The 20703-nt window shown below is 41.1% G+C and overlaps 1 protein-coding gene across 1 annotated transcript in view; it reads left to right on the forward strand.

Annotated features, from left to right (window-relative positions):
* Positions 1-18000, forward strand: part of LOC124282210 (integrator complex subunit 2-like) — a 47254-nt gene extending 29254 nt beyond the window's left edge. The window contains 8 exon segments of the mRNA XM_046718169.1: positions 6854-7004; positions 7457-7673; positions 9120-9205; positions 9207-9228; positions 9559-9666; positions 10486-10591; positions 13544-13711; positions 17810-18000. Of these exon segments, the coding sequence (XP_046574125.1) occupies positions 6854-7004; positions 7457-7673; positions 9120-9205; positions 9207-9228; positions 9559-9666; positions 10486-10591; positions 13544-13711; positions 17810-17976 (1025 nt within the window). The 3' untranslated portion in view covers positions 17977-18000.
* Positions 18001-20703: the final 2703 nt, after the last annotated feature.

Here is a 20703-nt window from a genome sequence, read left to right on the forward strand (position 1 = left end):
ACAATCTTTTATTCAAAAACATTGATACAACTGTCACAGGACATTTTACAGCCGGAAAATGCATAATATGTACCCAAGGACGACTCTCTTCAAAGAATTGAAAACCTCTGCAGGTTTGGAAAGTTTGTTGGGCCTCTCACGATGATCAGCCGATAATCATCCCGACTTACGGCAGAAGAAGCGACCGGTGTCAGCGACTGTGACTTCTGCAGAGATCTCCATGCAGCCTGATGCCTCTACACCGGCGTCAGGCGTCATTGATGTGAACCCCATCGCAGAAAAGGCGCCCGGCGACTTCGTCCACAGAATCATCCCAGAAGACATGATGCGGCAGATTATGAACATCATGGAGGACCACTACAAACTGCGCCAAGCAGGGTCCGAGCCAGCGAAGGCTCCAGCGTGAGACAGCACCCCAGAGGCACCCCCGTCAGCGTAGCAGCCAAGGCGATGTCACCTTCGGCGAAGGAAGTCCGCACCACCTTGACGAAGGACCTAGATGTACAGCCCAGCGAAGGCCTTCAGCGGCGGGGGAGAGATCATCACCATCTTCGATTTCATCTCTAGATATGGACTCAGACCATCAGACATCACGGAAGCCTTCGCGAAGGTCATATCATCGATCCCCGGACGGACGCCAAATGAAGCAGCGAAGGCATTAGCGAAGGACATATGATTCAGATCTTCATCGTCTAGAAGAACATCGAGGGACTGCCGAAGAGCTTTGCGAAGCTATCAACATTCACCTCACAAGTCTCGAGAAGATCATCCCATAGGCGATCTCCACTCCGTTCATCACCAGGTCGATCACCCATCAGATCTCCACATAGAAGCGCGCACAAGTCAACTAGATCGCCACAAACCTCATCAGATATACAGACAGCTACGCGCAGTCCCGAAGAGCATCTACAATTTATTAATGATGATGGTTTTGAGGATGATGGAGGAATCATATTTTCTGATGCAGAATCACGGTATTGGATGGTCAATAACCTAGATCTCACATCACCATCTAAAAGTGGCAATACAGCTCAGGCGTATTTGATGAAGGAAGATGATCCAGATGCAATCACTCTACCCCGATCGACCCGATTGCGGCAGTGCCACAGAATCTAGATGCAGCTTTCCAGAAAGCTCACGAAAGTTCAGATACCACATCTGCCCAACTTTCAAGCCAAGAAGTTCTCCACGCATAACATGGACTCCTTCTACAAGGCCCAGGACATCGATGAGAACTATAAGATCATCAGCGATGTAAAGAACAAGATTTACAAGATGGATGATCGTAAGTTGGCTCATATAGAAACCATGGCCGAGGCGTATGTTCTTTGGGTTAAATAGATCTAGGGCGATCAATGAGACTCTTATTACTAGATTCGGGATTCCACGACGGAAGATGATAGAATGATTTATTCTGCCTTACTTATGCAAAGAAAGATCAGCAGTTTTTAGCGGATCATCTTACATCTGTTTCAGCAGCACTGACCTTAGCTCGTCGTCAAGGCCTCCTGCGCCTCCTGTAATTGGGGAGAACTTTACAGCCCACTTTATACAGCCCGTGGTCGACAACATCCATCTTTGGCGGAGAAATCGACAAATTAAGCCAAGGAAGTCTCTAAGGATTCCAGGGAAGTCCTTATGATTAGATCGATGGACACACTAGCCAGCGTCATTCGTCAGACTTCACAAAGATACTCAGGCAGATCTAAGTTCACGGGCCTACAAAGAGCAAGAGACAGGAAGATAGCCAGCTCTAGAGGTAAAGATTCTTTTAAATTAAGCCCATATGGCAACTATAGAGGAGGATCAGGAAGAGGCAGGACACCCAGAGGTTCCGCAATTATAGGCAGCTGAAACACAGGTTGAACGACTGGAGTCTTCCACCCCAGCCGTTCCAGTACAACCAGCTCAAGTGGGTGGGCGCCTCCAACTACACTGGGAAAACTGGGGAATACTGCAAGACCCTTACGTCTCCAACATTCTTCAACCACAGTTTCAGTATCCCTCTACAGGCCAAGCCTCGCTGACAATCAAACCCCCAAGTTCGATTTACAAAGCGCAACAACTACCAAAGATAAAGAGGCTGTTTCATCACTCCTATCCAAACAGGCCATAGAAGTAATAGATCAAGCAAGCGTCGAACCAGGTTTCTACTCCCCAGTTTTCCTAGTTCCCAAGAAAAACTCCCGCGGAGAAATACAGACTCATCTACAACATGAGCTTTTCAACAAGAACTATCTCGCCAAACCACGAAGTTTAGCATGATACATTTACCTCAGTTTCGCCAGATGATTAAGTCCTATGGACTACATGGGCAGCATAGATCTACAGGATGCCTACTTGCACATCCCCATTCATCCCGATTCCAGGAAATACCTACGATTTACTCTAGAAGGGCTACATTACCAGTGGAAAGTACTCCCATTGAATATCATCAGCCCCTGGCTATTCACGAGGATAGCGAAACCGATTATCAAATTTCTACATCGTCAAAGGGGCTCGCGAGTGCGTTTTACCTCGACTTGACGGGATACAAGTAGATCAAGATCCACTGCGTCTCAAACTACAGTTAAATTACATCATAAAGCTACTAACACAACTAGGTTGGTTAGTAAACTTACATAAGTCGGACCTAGTACCATCGCCAAGACCTACAGTTCCTAGGTATTGATTCATCACAAATCGCAACCGTATTATGGTACCAGAAGACCGTTGGCTCAAGATACAACAGACCATTCCACCAGCTCTACTCTCTCCGTTACCACTGCGACAATGGCAGAGCCTACTAGGTCTTCTCACATCAGCCCAAGACATGACTGTCACAGGCAGATTACAGTTCACGTCCCCTACAGGTCCTCATCAGCACATCTCAGCGATGTACAACCATTCAGTCTACGAAACATCTCAGACCACATCTACTATGGTGGACCAAGAAATCGAATGTCTGCGAAGGGATTTGTTTAGCAGAGCAGGAATACAAAACCCATCTGTATGTAGGCAGCGTCACTCCAAGGTTGGGGAGCTCATCTCACCAACCACCGCGATATCAGGGTTATGGAATCAGCAAGAATGCAAACTCCATATAAACAGTCTAGAAATGAAAGCTGTAATCAGCGCCATTCTACATTGGAGCACATTTCTACAAAATCGCGCCTAATGATCCATACAGACAATTCGACAGTGGCGTTCTACATAAACAAGCAAGGCTCAAGCGAGATCGATGAACCTTTTGAACCTAAGCTTTCAACTGTTCGATTTAATACAAGATCTAAATCTACATGTCAGAGCAGTGCACATTCCGGAGCCAGAAATATACTAGCAGGCGGCTCTCTCTCGGCCTCATCTACCATCACCGACAGAGTGGATGATCAACAGGAAATTTTTGCACAGATAATCAAGCAATTAGGGCGCCGCTAATAGACCTATTAAGCCCGCAGCGATTCAACAATCAGCTACCGACATTCGTGTCACCAGTCCCAGACCCCCAAGCTTGGGCAGCGGGCGGCTCTAAGTCTATCATGGGAAGGCCTCAATGCGTGCAGCGTTTCCGCCGCCAGCAATAATACCTCAAGTATTACAGAAAATCAGACAAACACAGAGCCTACAACTCACTTTGGTGCAGCCCTACTGGCGGCCAGAGCGTGGTTTCCCATACTAATTCAAGAAATCGGTCAACCAACACTGGAGCTACCCAAGTAGCGCAAACCTGTTAATTCATCCTCACACCAAACAAGTGCACGAGAAACCCAGCAATGTTCCAACTACTGCGTATGGACTGTATACAAATGTGTTTAAAACAAAGAGGATATTCTGCCAGGCGGCAAAAGCAGTCGCGCTTGCTTACGTTACTCAACTTCGTGGCAATGCGGCGACAAGTGGCACAGTTTGAAAATTATGCAACAAAGAAAGGGTTTACAGCAAGAGAGGCTTCACAACCTCAAGTGGCAGACTATTTGTGTTACCTACGCCAAAACAAACATTTAAAAGGTTCAGCGATATCAACATATCTTGCGCGCTTAGCTCTGTAATCACCATGAGAGCGGGTGTCAAATTGACAAGATCTCCAGAGTTACTGGCCTTACTCACGAGCTTTCGATTGGAGGACCAAAGCGGAAGTTCCACGCCCAGCTTGGGATCTGAATGTAGTGTTACAACACCTCACGAGTGAGGTCTATGAACCTTTGGAATCGACAAACTTTGAATTTCTCTCACAGAAAACATTGTTTCTGCTATAAGCTAGCCACAGCAGCAAGAATGTCTGAAATTCGCGCTCTGGATTACGAGAGGATACAGTTTGATGACAATCATAACACAGCGCACCTCGGATTAAGATGGGATTTCATCGCCAAAAATCAACTGCCAGGTCAACCAGACAGATTATTCCACATCCGTAGCTATCCTCTATTCTCGGATCACAAGATACACAAGACCTATCACTGTGTCGGTAAGGCTCAAAGTTTATTCTGACGATCCAAAACAAGGAGAAGATTTCTCAAGCGTTTATTCATCCCATTATAAGCCCTCTGAATCAAACAGAAGTGTCACGGACCTACAATATCTATTTGGATAAGGACTGTCATTCTCCGTGCCTACAAGGCAGCAGGCTTGGACCCACCAACAGCATCAAATCCACATGAGATCAGGGCACTGGCCTCTACCCTCGCCCTACTACGGTAACTGTTCCTTGAACACGATTATGGAAGGATGCTATTGGAAATCTAACATGGTATTTGCTAATCACTACCTAAGAGACATCACTACAGAAGATGTCTCTGGCATTCCACCATTCGGACCACTGGTCCTCGCTCAGCAACTGACAGTCCCTCGTGAGGCGTTAAAATATTATCCTCACAAGATTAATATGTATTTTATACATACTCATCTAGCTTATAACTCTCACGGAGTTTTAGGGCTATGTATATATGTTCAGCTTAAGTATTCAACCTTAAGCATATACTTGGATATAGTCAATTTCAGTGCCTCTATCAGAGTCACCTATATATATATATATATAATTTATATGTATTGTTCAATATATTCATAATGTAATTCCCCTTTAATGGCTTTATATAACCTATGGTTTTCTTTATACAGGAAACATCCTAAATCTAAGCCTTCATGAAGTTCCCGTAGGGGATATTACAGTATATCTATACAAAATCACTAATTATAAATCCAAAGTATTCTGTTACCCACCTCCGTTCCGTAGGATGCTACAAGCAAAGAGCATGAGTCAGGATAAGGAAAATATGTAATTTTAGAGTAAAATTGATATTTTATACTTATCCTGACTCATGAGGGTTAACCCTCCATCCTCCCCACATAACACTTTGGATTTCCCTGTAAATTCAAGTGTTGGGCTCGCTAAATCAGGAGAGAGTGGAGCACATGGCCAGAGGGTGGCGACACCTTTTCCCGCCAGGGGGGACAAAGGGGAGCAACTTCGTGGTGAGTACCAATTAGTGATTTTTATTTTGAAGGGAGCTTCAAATAAGGAGATACAAGTGTTCCACTATGTTAGCAAGAAGAAGAAGACAAGCAAAGAGCATGAGTCAGGATAAGTATAAAATATCAATTTTACTCTAAAATTACATTTCTTTTTCTCACTCTTTCACTTTATGTGTTGTAGTAACAGATGTCGCAAAGTTTCATGCAAACAGCTGAAATGTTGATAGACTGAAACTTTGCATATCTGGTATATGTCGGGCAGTGGGGTAGCCAGGTGGTTAAAGCCTTTGCTTGTCACACTGAAGACCTGGGTTCGATTTCCCACATGGGTACAATGTGTGAAGCCCATTTCTGGTGCCCCCTCAGTGATATTGCTGGAATATTCCTAAAAGCGGCGTAAAACTAAACCCAATCACTCACTCTGGTATATGTGTATCACCACAGAAGATGAAATAGATCGTTGTGTGGAGTTGTGTCCCTTGTCTGACAGGATCCACTAGTTGTAGGTAAGATCCTAGATTCACCCCAACTATGACCAGAGGCTCTATCTATACCAGACATGTGTTTATTCCAACTATGACCCATGATTTGTCCTCACCATATCTGTGCTTATTAGGTTCAGCACTGACAGACTGTGTCATTTGTATTTATTTCTTTGATGCGACTAAAATTTAAAAAAAACCCTCACTGACTCACTTTTTATTCTTTCCACCTTAAACTGCCTCACTGTCATTGGACTGAAGTAGCAGTGTTAAATCCACTCACTATCTCACTTAAAAGACTGAATTATGAAATTTCTTCCCCCCTCTTTCAATTTCCCTTATAGCCTCTTGTTCCCCCTGAGAGGATACATAAGTCCCAAAACTTTCAAAGTAAATTCAAGCTTACTATTATTTTAACTGCAGTTTATATGTCATTTTAACTTATGGCTTGACTTGTCTACAATCGCTAAAATCTGAAAGGATGGTGTAAATCCAGCTAGGGTCCATGCAGGTAGCAAAAGCACTGTAAGTCCCCATGGTCCCTAGTCTGGTGATCTACCTTTAGTTGTTGGCGATCTATAGCCTGTTTTTATATTGTACTGTTGTCTAATATGATCTATTTCTTTTATCATAGCGTTCAAGTTTTAGATTAAGAGCTGTGATATTCTAGTAGTTTTACTGTCCTTCGATGACAGATTTTTTTATGTTCTAAATTATTTTATTTTAATAGTGATATAAATTGTATTGTTTTATTCACAATATGGCTGAAATATTGCCAGTGTGATGCTAAATATTAACTCACTCACTCACTCATAGCATCCTGCATACCTTATATTCAGACACAGATCATTCTAGGTATAAAAACTTTGCTTCATAGATGAGGGTAAATGATATTTGTTGAGACATTATCTTAATGAATCAAGTGGACGTTCCTGTTGTTTCCAGTATCCGTCTGATGACTGTGAACGCTCTGCGAACCAAGACACATGGGGTGTTCCAGGTGATGGCCTACACAGAGCAGGACATTGTGGTGGATCCCCTCATAGTGCTTCGGTGTGACTGTCGAGTCTTCAGGTAAATACAAGGAGTCAGTCAGTGAGTTGTATCCCCTCATAGTGCTCCGGTGCGACTGTCAAGTCTTCAGGTATGATGGGTGAGGAAGTGTTTTGAGTATGCAGTCATCAGTGTGGTAGCTTGAGCAATGGATAAAGCTGTTGGGGTACAATGGCATACAATCTGACATCAAGCTGGTATTCTGTCTGTATTCTGTATTCTGAATCCTGTCTCACTCACTTTCTGTGTTCCAGTAACACGTCCATTCTGATATCAATCTGGTATTCTGTCTCCATAAACCCTGTCTCACTTGCTTTCTGTATTCCAGGAACACCTCCATACTGAGATCAATTTGGTATCTGCCCTCTTAGACCCCATCTCACTGACTTCTGTATTCCAGGAACACCTCCATACTGAGATCAATCTGGTATCTGTCCTCATGAATCCCGTCTCACTCACTTTCCATATTTCAGGAACCCCTCAATCCTGGAGATAGTGCTGCGTATCCTGTCTGCGTACACCCAGGCATGTCAGGTGTATCTGACGAACCACATACAGACACACCCAGTCCTGGACAACAACCTGCAAGCAGAGCATGAGAGACAGGACCTGAAGATTGCCCTGTCTGCTGCCCAGGAGAGTGCTATCATACAGATCCTGCTGGAGTGCTGTCTCAATGATCAGGAGGAGGTGACAGTCAGGCTGCAAACTTTCAAATATTACCATTATTATTTTTTTGCATTATAGGATATTCATATAGCGCACATATCCATGCAACTAGTACATGCTCAAGGCGCTGGTATTTTTTCCCTCGATCATTGGATGTCATTCTCAACGGCACATCGTATTATCAATCTCAACTCCCTGGGGATCATATAACTTTTGCAGCCACTAGGCACGCCAAGTTATTGTGGTTTTCCCATCCTTACAAGGTACCCATTCACAGCTGGGTGGACTGGGACACATAGTCACAGTACTTTGTCAAGTTTACTGCACGTTACTGTACCTGCAACTAGGTGTTTGCATGTATTCATGTGGCCACCATCTGGTCATATACCAACGGATTCGTGGGTTCTTTTAAGTGCACAGGGTTGTGTACTGTACACTAGGGGTTGTGGCAATTTTCTTGCTGATGAGCTTGTTCCTGCAAATTGTGCCACAATCTTAATAATAATCCTGCTTATATGCCCACTTTATGGCCCTAAGTCAACACTGCATGGGCATGCTCTAAGCACATTCAACATAATGGACATTCTGTCCCTCTTTAGCCCAAGCTGTCTGTGAGGCACTAGAAGGATAATAGTCATATGACTTATACCACCAAGTACCCATTCACTGGTTGGTGAACAGATGTAATTTTGAACCCACTCACTTGCCTAATGTGACTCACTAGGACTAAAGTCCTAGAAACTCTCGGGAGACAAGCTGCCAACGGTCACCCATCGTATAGCATCAAAGGACTCTCCGTGACCAGCATTGCTTAACTTACTGATTTGTGTTCTGAGCTCTATGCGCAAGCCCACACACCACCATTTTTTTCTGCAAAGTGTGTCTAGTTACTGCAACACTTATCACCTCGTAGAAATGATTCAAGATGTTCCCTTCATTGTTCATGATGTTATAGATGTCTATATGTGCCATTGTTTAAAAAAATAGCTGACTCAGCTGATGTCTCCACTTTGACACTTTTTTCTTCATTTTCTTAAACAAATGAATTAAAGGGAATTATAGAATAATCTCCATGCAACATCCAAATCTGACCCTCATGAAATAGTGTTAAAAGTATCTGACCAAGGCTTACGGCATACATCATAAATTCACTTGGGATAGATAATGTGCAACATTAGATTTACCATTTGTTCTATATATCTGTTCCTGAATTTTTTTAAGTAAATCTGTATGAGGGGGACACTGCTGACTGATTTTATAACAAATGTCTTTTGTGCTTCTCTGCACTTAAGTAGGGAACAGAAATAGGATATTCTATTTGGCTGTCCAATCATTCTAGTGCAAATCTTTTCTTGCATCATCACAACTGAAAAAGGCAAACAGACTTCATGCATTTGTTTATAAGAAAATTGTTTGGTTGCAGAATTATTGATCACAATTACAACTTGTTCTTTCCGTCACTGTCAGATTCCCACAGGACAACTGTCCGATCTACGTGAGGTCCAGTGTCTGATATTCTCCCATCTCCACCAAGTCTTCATTGCGGATCCCAACCGCGAAGCTGGTCCACTTTCAGGTACTGCATTGTACAGTAATGTGTGAGTGAATGAGTAAGCTTTTACGCCGCTTTAAGTAATATTCAAGCAATATCATGGCGGGGGGACACCATAAATGGGCTTCACACTTTGTACCCATGTGGGGAATCGAACCTGGGTCTTCGGCGTGACGATCGGACACTTTAACCACTAGACTACCCCGCCACCCGCATTGTACAGTAATGATTCAGTGAACATGCAGAAGTATTCCTGCCTCTTTATCAGTCTGCAACTTTTGTTGATAGAGTGTGCACATGTTTTACAACACACTCCACAGTATTATTACGGAAATGTGTCAAATGTATTTTCAGGGCTATCCAAGTCAGCTGATCCCGCTGCTTGTAGCAGGAGTTCCCTCCATGCACATCTGTCTCGACTTCATTCCAGAGCTGCTTGGTCAGCCACAGACGGAAAAACAGGTCAGTCATGTGTCCACGTGGTCAAACAAACAGGTCAGTCCTGTGTCAACACATTCAAAAAATAAACAGGTCATTCATATCAATATGCAGAGAAAAATCTGTCCGTCACATGGCATCAAGTGCAGAACAACAGGTCAGTCAGTCCATTCCTGAGGTTCCTTGCTGAAAGATTGCTGTAGATAGTATAATAACATCAGACAAGTTGAGTATATTGACATTGTATTTTGGCACCATGTTAAGTTTGGAAGGACACGTTTGTTACATAGTTATTAGGATAACAAGCTATGTTTTAGTCATTCCTTATCCCCAAATGTAATCCTTATCCCTGATTACTGCTGGTCATCGGAAGCAGCTGGGATGTTGGTCAAACTGTAACCAGGTGGTATGTCTAGTGTAGGCTTTGTTATTTCTAAGTTAGGCCAGACCAGTTTTATTTATTGTTTTACAGATTTTTGTCCTCAGAAAACCTAAAGGCAGGAGGGAATTTAAAAGTTATATTCCTTTTAAACTCTAAAAGTATTTTACTTTTGACAATTTATGAAGTGTAAATGAGGCAAAAAAAACAATCTAAAAATTTGTTTGGGTAAGTTTACAATTTTGGCCAATAAAAACATTTGGATTGTATTTTTTGTGTGGGGAAACGTTTATTTTTTTCTTGAAAAACACTTCTTGAAAAAATATGACCAGCAGATCCGTAAACCAAGAAATATAATTGGTCTGGCCTTACTATGTTATACCTGGAATTCAGCTTGCTACAACCTTAAAGAACTGAGGTCTTGCTTCACTTACTCTTTTGACCATGTTTCCCTATGTGTACAGGTGTTCTCCATCAAGCTGTTGAGTCACCTGTGCTGCCAGTACTCACTGCCCAAGTCACTGAGTGTGGCCAAACTAGGTATCAACGTCATGTTCACCATGCTCACAGGTAAAGCTGCTGCAGTGTTTATCTTGGTGTAGAAGACTTGCTTCATGTTTGAGTGTAGATTTAATGGGCCTTTGCCCCGTTTCACAAAGGTATCGTAGCTGTCGTAAGTCTATGTTACAGTATAGGAGTTTTGTGGATAAGGACCCTGGGCACAGTTTCACAATGCTATCGTACCACTACGACTGTCATAAGTCTATGTTGCAGTGTAGGAGTTATGACAGTCGTAGTGCTACGATAACCTTTGTGAAACATACTTCTGGTCGCCATGCAGGGTTGCATCCCTTGGGCGTGCCAAGAACGTATGGTCAGGGCTTGGAATCCTGGTCATGTTTCTAGGTTGTCAGCACCATACATGTTCTCATGGGTTTCAACAAAATGGTTAACAACTAAAACCTCTCTTCAGGCTTATCTCTTGAATTCACCTTGCATGCCAGGGCGGTGGGGTAGCCTTGTGGTTAAAGCATTGGCTCGTCATGCCGAACACCTGGGTTTGATTCCCCACTTGGGTACATTGTGTGAAGCCCATTTCTGGTGTACCCCGCCGTGATATTGCTGGAATATTGCTAAAAGCGGCGTAAAACCATACTCACTCACCTGGCATGTCTTGATGTAACTGAAATACTGTTTAAAGTAAAATTCAACTCATCCATTCACTTAGAAGCTCCACACAACAGAGGTGTTTTCTGTTTCAGTGTCTGAGTGCATTTGATAACGCATACAACTTTGTGGATAACAACTTTTTGTTTATTGCATGGAGCGACGTTTAGTTGCAGATTCTTACACCATTTTCAAACTAAAAGAATCTACACTGAAACCTCGCTCTGTGCAATGAACAAGAAGTTGTTATCCTTAACATCGTATGCTTCATGATTGACTCACCAGCTTCTAGAATGATTATCAAACACTCTAGAGATCATTTGACATGCATGAACGGCTCCATGGAGTATTCTCCCTTTATAAGAAGAGGATTCTGAGAACATGGGAGTAGTTAGTTAAGGGACCTTCATTATTATTGTCATGTGATGAACACAATTCTGAAATGTTTAAGCATAGTTTTTGTATTTGCCCTGTTTTGACTTGTGGATTCCATTGTTAAGATGATCTATTCCATGGCTATAGTGCGTTTGGCTCAAAAGTGGACCGATGAATTGCAATCTAACTCAAAAACTAATAAACATATAATACTCAATGAAACGCTGATCATAATCAAAACATCAGACCAACTCTGTGATATGTTTGCAAAATTTATGTCCTAAAATTAAAAAAGTTGTTTAACAAACTATCATTAAAATATTGACACAGTTCACTATTTGTTACGAGGGAGGAGTGCAGAGAAAGGGACAGCCAGGTGTCTGACGTTTTCATTATGATCAGTGTTTCATTGAGTATTTTATGGTTATAAGTTTTCGAGTTAGATAGCAATTCATCGGTCCGCTTTTGAGCCAAATGGACTATAGATAAGCTTATTGAAGTGAGTCTGGTGATCACTTGTGTGAACATGGTGACATACATGGAAGCAGTAAATCATTATGAACTGAAAAATATACTGTAAATCATGAAATTAATGCGTCATGAATTTAATGCGAGTGCGAGGGCCTAGTCTAATTGCGTCATGAAATTAATGAGAGGTGAGGAATCTGTTGATAAAATGTGACACCCTGAATCTTTGGTGTTGTTCATTTTCTTTTACACTTGTTATTTACCAAATAACCTCAGCTCAGCTTGTTAAGCAATGAATGGAAATGAGCTGATGATGTTTTGTTTACGCTGTCATGTTTGATCACGTGATTGCTTGCTAGTACTTGTCTTATGACAACATTTATAAACGTAATCCGACTTGAAAGACTTCAAAGGTGAGCAAATATTGTGAAATGATCCTGCGTGGTTGGAAAATGTCCGGTCTGGCTGATGTGCTTGAATGACCAGTGATTGTAACCAGCGATAATTACATGTGGCTTGAGATACCAGTAACGAGGAAGTTTCCTGTATTTGTGTAATGTTTAGTGTCAACACTTCTGCTATTGTTGCATAATTTACCGATGAATAAGTTCAATGGATGTCAATTAGTGTCATGGAATAAGTGCTAATTTGTCAATTAATTTTATGAGAGATGTCTAAATTGTTGTTATATTCAGGAGGCGACAAGAGATTTACGTTTTCTGTCTTTTTAAAGTTCTCAAAAGTAGACATGGTCAGACTGAAATGCGTCATCATAATAATGTGAGAAGAGTACAGACGCATTTTTCGCATTAATAATATGCTTGCATTAATTTCATGATTTACAGCATATAGCCATTCATACATCTAACACAAGCTGTCAAATGACATGTTGAAGCTCTGCTTAGAATTGATGAATTCCGTGACAGATAAATGCAAAATTCTGCACGCAGTTTACACAGAATGTGATTTTCTGCAAGATCTATACATTTCTGTGCCGAATAGGGCTGCAACAATTCACCCAGACATCGATTTGATTCAATTTTCGATATTGGACCCTTGATTCAATCATTTTCGTTTCGATTCTTCAAACAGGTTAAACATAAGATTTTATTAAACTCTCAGAGTCGTCTTTAAAGAGTGAATCCATCGTCAACTTGGCGATGTCTACTAAAAACAATTCTCTTTGGAAAATAATCAACCAAGCACGTTTCGCCTCATTTCAGCTCTCAAAACAGTTTGGGTTGGAGTCAAATTTACATTCTTGCTGTGTGGAAATAATTTAATAGGTATATAAGAAATTGAATCGAAATAGTGATAACGGTTGTCGAAAATCGAAACTAAGGTGTCAGATTTGACTTTATGAATTGAACCAAATCGTTACAGCCCTAGTGCCGAATGGCCATTCCTGCAAAATATGCGACAACCACAGTATAGTGGTGTGTGCAGTATTCTTGTGTTCCTTCTTGTTGTGTCTTAATCACATTGCATGTCAACTTTTTCTGTTCTGCCCAGTCCTGGAGAGCGAGATGAGGGTTCTGTTCTTCCAAGAGACTGTTCCCTGCCTGTTTAACATCTGCAAGGCGTTCCCTCCACTGTGTGATGATGTCACTTCACTCCTCACCCAGATCGGCCGAGTCTGTTTCTCCCATCTCACAACCACAAACTCAGTAGTGGGATCTGGTAAGTGCTTCATGATGTCTCTCAACAGATTTCCGCATTGGATATATTCTTTCCCAAACTTGAAGTGATATTATTTAACCTCCTAATAACTGTTTTCTAGGGATGCGGGACTTTCTGTTTAGAAGTTATGCTCCATAGGTCAAGAGCCTTCCCAGTCTGGATGTGATGTTATTGAACCAGATATGCTTATAAGTTTGCTATTCAAGCAGTTCTTCAAAAAAGGCGACAAAAGGGATCGGGTGGTTAGGCTTGCTGACTTGGTTGACACATGTCACCATATCCCAATTAGGTAGATCAATGCTCATGGTGTTGATCACTGGATTGTCTGGTCCAGACTCGATTATTTACAGACCGGCGCCATATAGCTGGAATATTGGTATGTGCGGCATAAAACTAAACTAAACACACCTGGTTGACACATGTCACCATATCCCAATTAGGTAGATCAATGCTCATGGTGTTGATCACTGGATTATCTGGTCCAGACTCGATTATTTACAGACCGCCGCCATATAACCGTAATATTGGTAAGTGCGGCATAAAACTAAACTAAACACACCTTTCTAGTGTGTGAATAACTAATGGTAAGATACATGTGCAACTTCTAAATACCAGTCAGATAGCCTATACCTCATAGTGGTTATAGGGACTGGTCATTTATTGTGGGAGTGAGGAGTGTTAAATAGACACATGACACAGTGAAAGATGGTCACCAAAATCTCACAGTTCATTACAATTAAGAAGGTGGACGGAGAAGTTGGCATGTTGTCCAGATGATGCATGACTAAACATACAACTGAAGCTATTTACCAGATACAGAAAATACTGAGAGCCTGTTTCTAACCTATTCCAAATCAGTGCTTATCTTTTTATGAAGATTGCTATACAAATTGGTCAAATTGATAATTAAGGATAGTTTTGGTTCTGTTAGTTGATTTTCATGACAACAGAACGGACAACTGCAGTGTTCTAGGCCGTGACCTTGCGTCATTCACACACTAATACAGTGGACTCTGTCAATACCGGCCTCTCTTAACACCGGCACTCTGTCTACATCGGCACAAAGTTTCAGTCCCGGCAGAAATGCACGTTATTATCATTTAGAAACTTCTGTAAACATCGGCATCTGTCTATTCAGGATATCGGCATTGTTTTTCGGTCCCAACGAACACGTTGTTATGAAAACGAATCTGTAAAAACCGGCACATGAGAGACGGTGTAACCCTTTGATGCAATTAGGTCCAAATGATGTAACAACACAATTCGCTGTGACTCCCGAGATTATTCAGAAACGGGAAGTGTTAATCAGTATCTTGTTAATCAGTGAGTGGTACGTAACACTTACCCAGAGTAATTAATACATGTAGTGGGCAGTTTGACTGTATAAACAAGCAAGTGTTTACATTTTGTTGATTAAGGGTATTGACTCTCGAGATTATTCAGAAACGGGAAGTGTTGATCAGTTTCTTGTTAATTAGTGAGTGGCACGTGTCACTTACATAGAGGCTTAATCGCGTTTGATGGCGGTATCGCTCGAAAAGCTCTGAACATCAACAATATCACTGTACTCTTGCCGAGAGTATTTTCACATTTGTAAGAAGTTTATTTTATTGGATAAAGATTGGTTTCTAACGACGCTTTTCACTACACTCTGCTTATAAGGGTCGTGATTGGTCAAAATCAGACACGTGACCTAAGCAGCCAATCATATTATGGAAATGGATACCGTCCTCGTAAACGAAAAGTTTTAGATTAAGACGAAAGTTTTTGGGTAAAATAATGCTATTCTGAACATATTAAGAAAGACATCGCTACCTATACGTAAATTATGGAACGTATTGGACATATCGTGCTAGGTTATGGCCTATGACAAAAATGCTTCATGCATATATTTCACATTAAGCATCGTGTCCGGGCGTCAAGACGGAGGCGGTGAAAGCCGAGATGTAACTTGACAGTGACTTGACTTACATTGCATGATCGCACAAAAGTATGGAAATAGTAATTTTATATGTACGTTTGACAACTTTTATGAATGTTATTGTTGATTTCAATTTATTTAATGATTTCCTCGATGTTTGAAACATCGCTACTTTGCTCTTTGACAATGCTATTGTAGACCCGCTGTCGAAGCATAAACAAGAATCATTGTTTTCAATAACATTGCGAAAAATAGTTTATAATTTTAATTCTGCCGATAATATATGATCAGTTGAAATTTAATAAGAGATTTCAGACATTTTTATTTGATTCAAACAACATGAATGTGCATTCAGACACTGCCTTAATTGTTTCTTATTCAAACATCTTGTTAATGCTAAAGTGACAGTACGACAGCGAACTTCCGTGTGCGCAGGCGTCATAAGCGAACCTAGCTAAACCGGCACTCTGTCAAAACCGGCATTTTTATTTGGTCCCGACTGATGCCGGTATTGACAGAGTACACTGTATTTAACATGGCACACTGTACAGGTACAGGCGATTCATGTCAGAGCATCCATAGATGTAAATATGAAATCCAGCAATACACCTGTTCTTGCCGAAACGTGTTTTGAGTCCTCTGAACTTACCTTATGACTTTCAATCTGTGTTTAGAATGATTGTGCAAAACCAGCAAATCAGTGTAATAAGAAAAAACAAGGTTCTTCTTAAAATGTGGATGCAATGGGTCAAGTTTGTTTAGTGAACCAGTGGGTTTGCATGTTAAGGTTTCACACTTGTGTTGCCATGGGGGACACAGCGGCTGTAATACGACGATATCAGTCTCAACATCCTACAGTTTTCACAAAAAAGCAATGAACATGTGTTTTTTTCTTAAAAAATATGTGTTTCCGTCTCTGCCAGTGCAATCATTCACCCGTGAAGGTCCGGGTTGGAATATTGATCTTCAGTAACCCATGCTTGTTGTAAGAGGCGACTAATAGGATCGGGTGGTCAGGCTCGCTGATTTGGTCGGCACATGTCATCTGTTCCCAATTGTGCAGATTGATGCTCATGCTGTTGATCACTGGATTGTCTGGTCCAGACTCGCTTTTTCACAGACCGCCGCCATATAGCTGGAATATTCTTGAGTGTGGCGTAAAACTAAACTCACTCACTCACTCATTCATGCCTATTATTCAAAGGAACATCAAATCGTAAGATATGTGCGTTACCCACCAAATAAACACTGTGTTTACAGGGTATGGTTAAGTTAAGGTTGAGGATTTCGAACCAACATAACAGGTATCCTCATGTTATTGGATTTCGGACGCTCAAACATTCGTTAGCAACCATAACTGGAAAACATGGCATTAACCTGAAACATAATCCGATAGCATAAATGTATAAGTCACTGTCAGACTGATCATAATTATAAGATCACTGTTCATTGTTGAAATATCCAGTTGTTTTCAGTTTCAGGTTGAAAACTCAGACTTTGTGTTTGCTAGGCTACAGCAAAAATGTTCAATCAGTATTGGAATGTTCAGTTGAGATGTCAATGAACATAGAGATTGGGTTCATTTATCGTTTATTATTTATTCAAATTTTTCAAATACTTTTTGATGTTAACTCTTTTATTAATGTGTTGAAAATAGTTTCTTGTTGACCTCACCTGGATTGAAAGTTTGAAAAAGGAATGGTACTCATACTAGTAACTTGTAGTGTATGGCTAAAAATCACAGCAATTTGACATGACCCACATTATTTTCTAAATAACCCACAACTTGGGTCTGGTGTGCCATGGGCTTACTATTGAGAAATGCTGGAATGAACACTGCAACTGACAATGAGGGTAGTGCTGTTACTGGTACAGAATTCCAAAAGCACTGACCATTTCTGGATGAAACTTTGCAATGCAGATCAGTCTGGGGATAATCTGGTGATTTTGATGATTTGGGATATTGAAAAAGACTGAAAGGCATTTTGTTTTTCAATTTTATCGAACAGAATGTATAAGAGGTATAAGCAGCTGAACTCTGAATTTCTGAAAATTGGGAGGATTTGTGATGACTCTTGTTCTGCTATTTGCCAGTCTGGTTGATAAACATATTGAGTAACATCTCTAAGGTTTGCTGTGTAAATGAACATTTAAATCTTTTTATCCTTTCTTCACAGATTTCTCCCTGGTTCCGGGGCAGGATAGTCACACGGACACATCAGAGCCCGCTTGTAAGCGGCAGCGGGTGAGTGAGGTGTCGTCCTACAGCCGGCTGTACAACACTGTACAACAGACATTCCAGGAGCTGGCCAGTCAGGCTGTCGTCACCAACAGCATCTTCTGATCCTTCAATAAACTTGTACAGAAACACTTGTGTTGTTCATAGTGCATCAGTAGCACAATAAGTAGCTGCAGTTATTGTATATTGATTCATGATTGTGTTTGGGCGGTGGGTAGCCAAGTGGTTAAAGCGACGGCTCATCACACCGAAGGCCCAGGTTCGATTCGATACTGGTGTTCCCCGCAGTGATATTGTTGGAATATTACTAAAAGTGGCGTAAAACTTACCTCTCTCTGTCATGATTTTGGTTGTGATGCTGTACTATGATGTCAGTATTTGACTTGATTGTGTATGGTTTAAAAATGATAATTTTGCAGTGGTAGTGTGGAGACCCGTGAAGATCCGGGTTAGAATTGACCTTCAGTACCCCATGCTTGTCGAAAGAGGTGACCAACGGGTCAGTCAGGCTGCTGACATGGTTGACACATGGCATTGTATCCCATTTGTGTAGACCGATTCTCATGCTGTTGATCACTGGATTGTCTGGTCCAGGCTCGATTATTTACAGACCGCCCTCATATAGCTATATTATTGCTAAGTGCGGCATAAAACTAAACTCACTCACTCACTGTGGCAGTGTGGCAGTAATAAAACAAATATCTGCTCATGATATAGTCACAATGGTACCATTGACTCTGCTTCTAGGAGAGATTTCTTATGGATGTGGAAAGGGTTTTGTGGCTTTCACTTATTTGCATATACTGTTGGATGAAGTGATAAACAAAAACTGAAATCTGCAGAATTCATTTTGTTGTCTTTCAACAAGCATAGTTGGTTGAGAGCTTGTTACTCTTCCAACTGAATGGTCGATGGATAAAACAAGGGCTGTTTGGCTTGGAGTCTGTATACTGACCGAGGTATCCATGATAAAATTGTGTCATAGTTGCTCAGTATGTTATTTCTAGCACAAGCCTAGAGTTGGGCATGTGCACACAGTCTTGCAATATGTGTGGTTGCCACGGGACTTAAACAGTGTGTTCGATATACAAGAAACGATCGATAATATACAATGAGGTTTGAGAGAATATGTTATAGACACACAAAAACTTTCATTTAGGTAAGTTATTACAGGTAATTTTCAATATACAAGAAACGATCTATAATATACAAAGACGCCATTGAGGTTTGAGAGAATATGTTATAGACACACAAAAACTTTTATTTAGGCAACTTATTACAGGTAATGAGGCAACACAAGATGTGATCAGTTATATGTTAATACAACACCTTAAGAGAAGAAATATGTAGCAATCAGAATGATAACGTACATCAGAAACTGAAAAGAATTTACAGTAAATAACATGTACATGTTTTCTTTAGAGCTTTTGCACAGTTACCATTTGACAGAGATGTCCATATTGTGTGGATAAGTCCATAAAGGCCACCAATGTCATTTTCCTATGCGCATGGGGAGATGTGAGGAGTACAAGCAGTGTGAAATCTCCACAGTCACTGGCCCGACTGACTAGTGAATTTTCATGGGGTCATTTTTAAAAATATCACGCTCTCCGACTTCTTAAGTTATAATACACTTTTAAATCATGCAAGATTATGGCCTGATAAATGATGGTATTTTACTTTTTGTAATCTGTTGATTAGTTTCTACATTCAAATTTTGGCCTAGTAAGTTATTTTGTGAATTAACTTTCAGGCATAACTAGCCTGACTGGCAAGCAAAATTTGGAAACTATTTAGCACACTGAGTACAAACAGGTTTGTTGAAAACGTTATACAGCCAGATTTATATGTACACCTCTGTACAACAGACATTCCAGGATCTGGCCAGCTGTACAACAGACATTCCAGGATCTGCTTGCCAGCTGTACAACACTGTACAACAGACATTCTTGGAGCTGCCCAGCTGTACAACAGACATTCCAGGAGCTGGCCAGCTGTACAACAGACAATCCAGGAGCTGCCCAGCTGTACAACAGACATTCACGGATCTGGTCATCTGTACAGCACTGTACAACAGACATTCCCGTAACTGGCCAGCTGGTGGTGTTAGGTTTTTATAATTAGTACTGCATTTCCTCTAATCAGCGCCGGCCTGCAATAAGCGCCGGTTAAGCAAATGTTCAAGTTGTAATCGCCCGGCCTCTAGTCTGTCTCACAGTCCCAAAACCAATAATTATTTTCCATATAATAATAACCATAAACCATATTATTTTCCCTACTGCCTCGCCCTCTCTGCATTGCTAAAGCCCTAAATGAATCAAGTCTAGATTTCCCCCTATCAAATACATATATTCAGAGACTAAGCGTTAGTCGACCGGGCCCCCAGTAAGCGCCGTGTGTGCCACATGTTTACAATGGAGCTTTCAAATACAATACCAATGGAGAAATCTATATGTATTAGAAAAAAACCCAACAAAACTAAGACATATAAGCAAACCAACAAAACAAAAAACCTACAACCAAATCCCAACAAAGCAAATACCAAAAATACAAAAAACAACACAAAACCAAAAAGAAGACAACAACAAAAACTACCTCTATTGATGCAATACATAGAAAAGAAAAATAATTCTATCAGTTTGAAGCTGATTCTAGTTTTCTACCTTGATGTTCATAAATCTTTCAAAATGAATACATCATAGCACATTCGGGAGGTTGAAACGTGTAATCACTGGGGATTTATAGAAAATTACGCCTCAAATCAGGTTCTTCAGATCTTGCTCTATCGTGAAAGTCTTTATTAAGAATAACTTCACTGGTTATTCCATATCC

The sequence above is a fragment of the Haliotis rubra genome, unplaced genomic scaffold, assembly GCF_003918875.1.
Source record: "Haliotis rubra isolate DU_JTF1 unplaced genomic scaffold, ASM391887v1 Scf296, whole genome shotgun sequence".
Lineage (NCBI taxonomy): Eukaryota > Metazoa > Mollusca > Gastropoda > Lepetellida > Haliotidae > Haliotis > Haliotis rubra.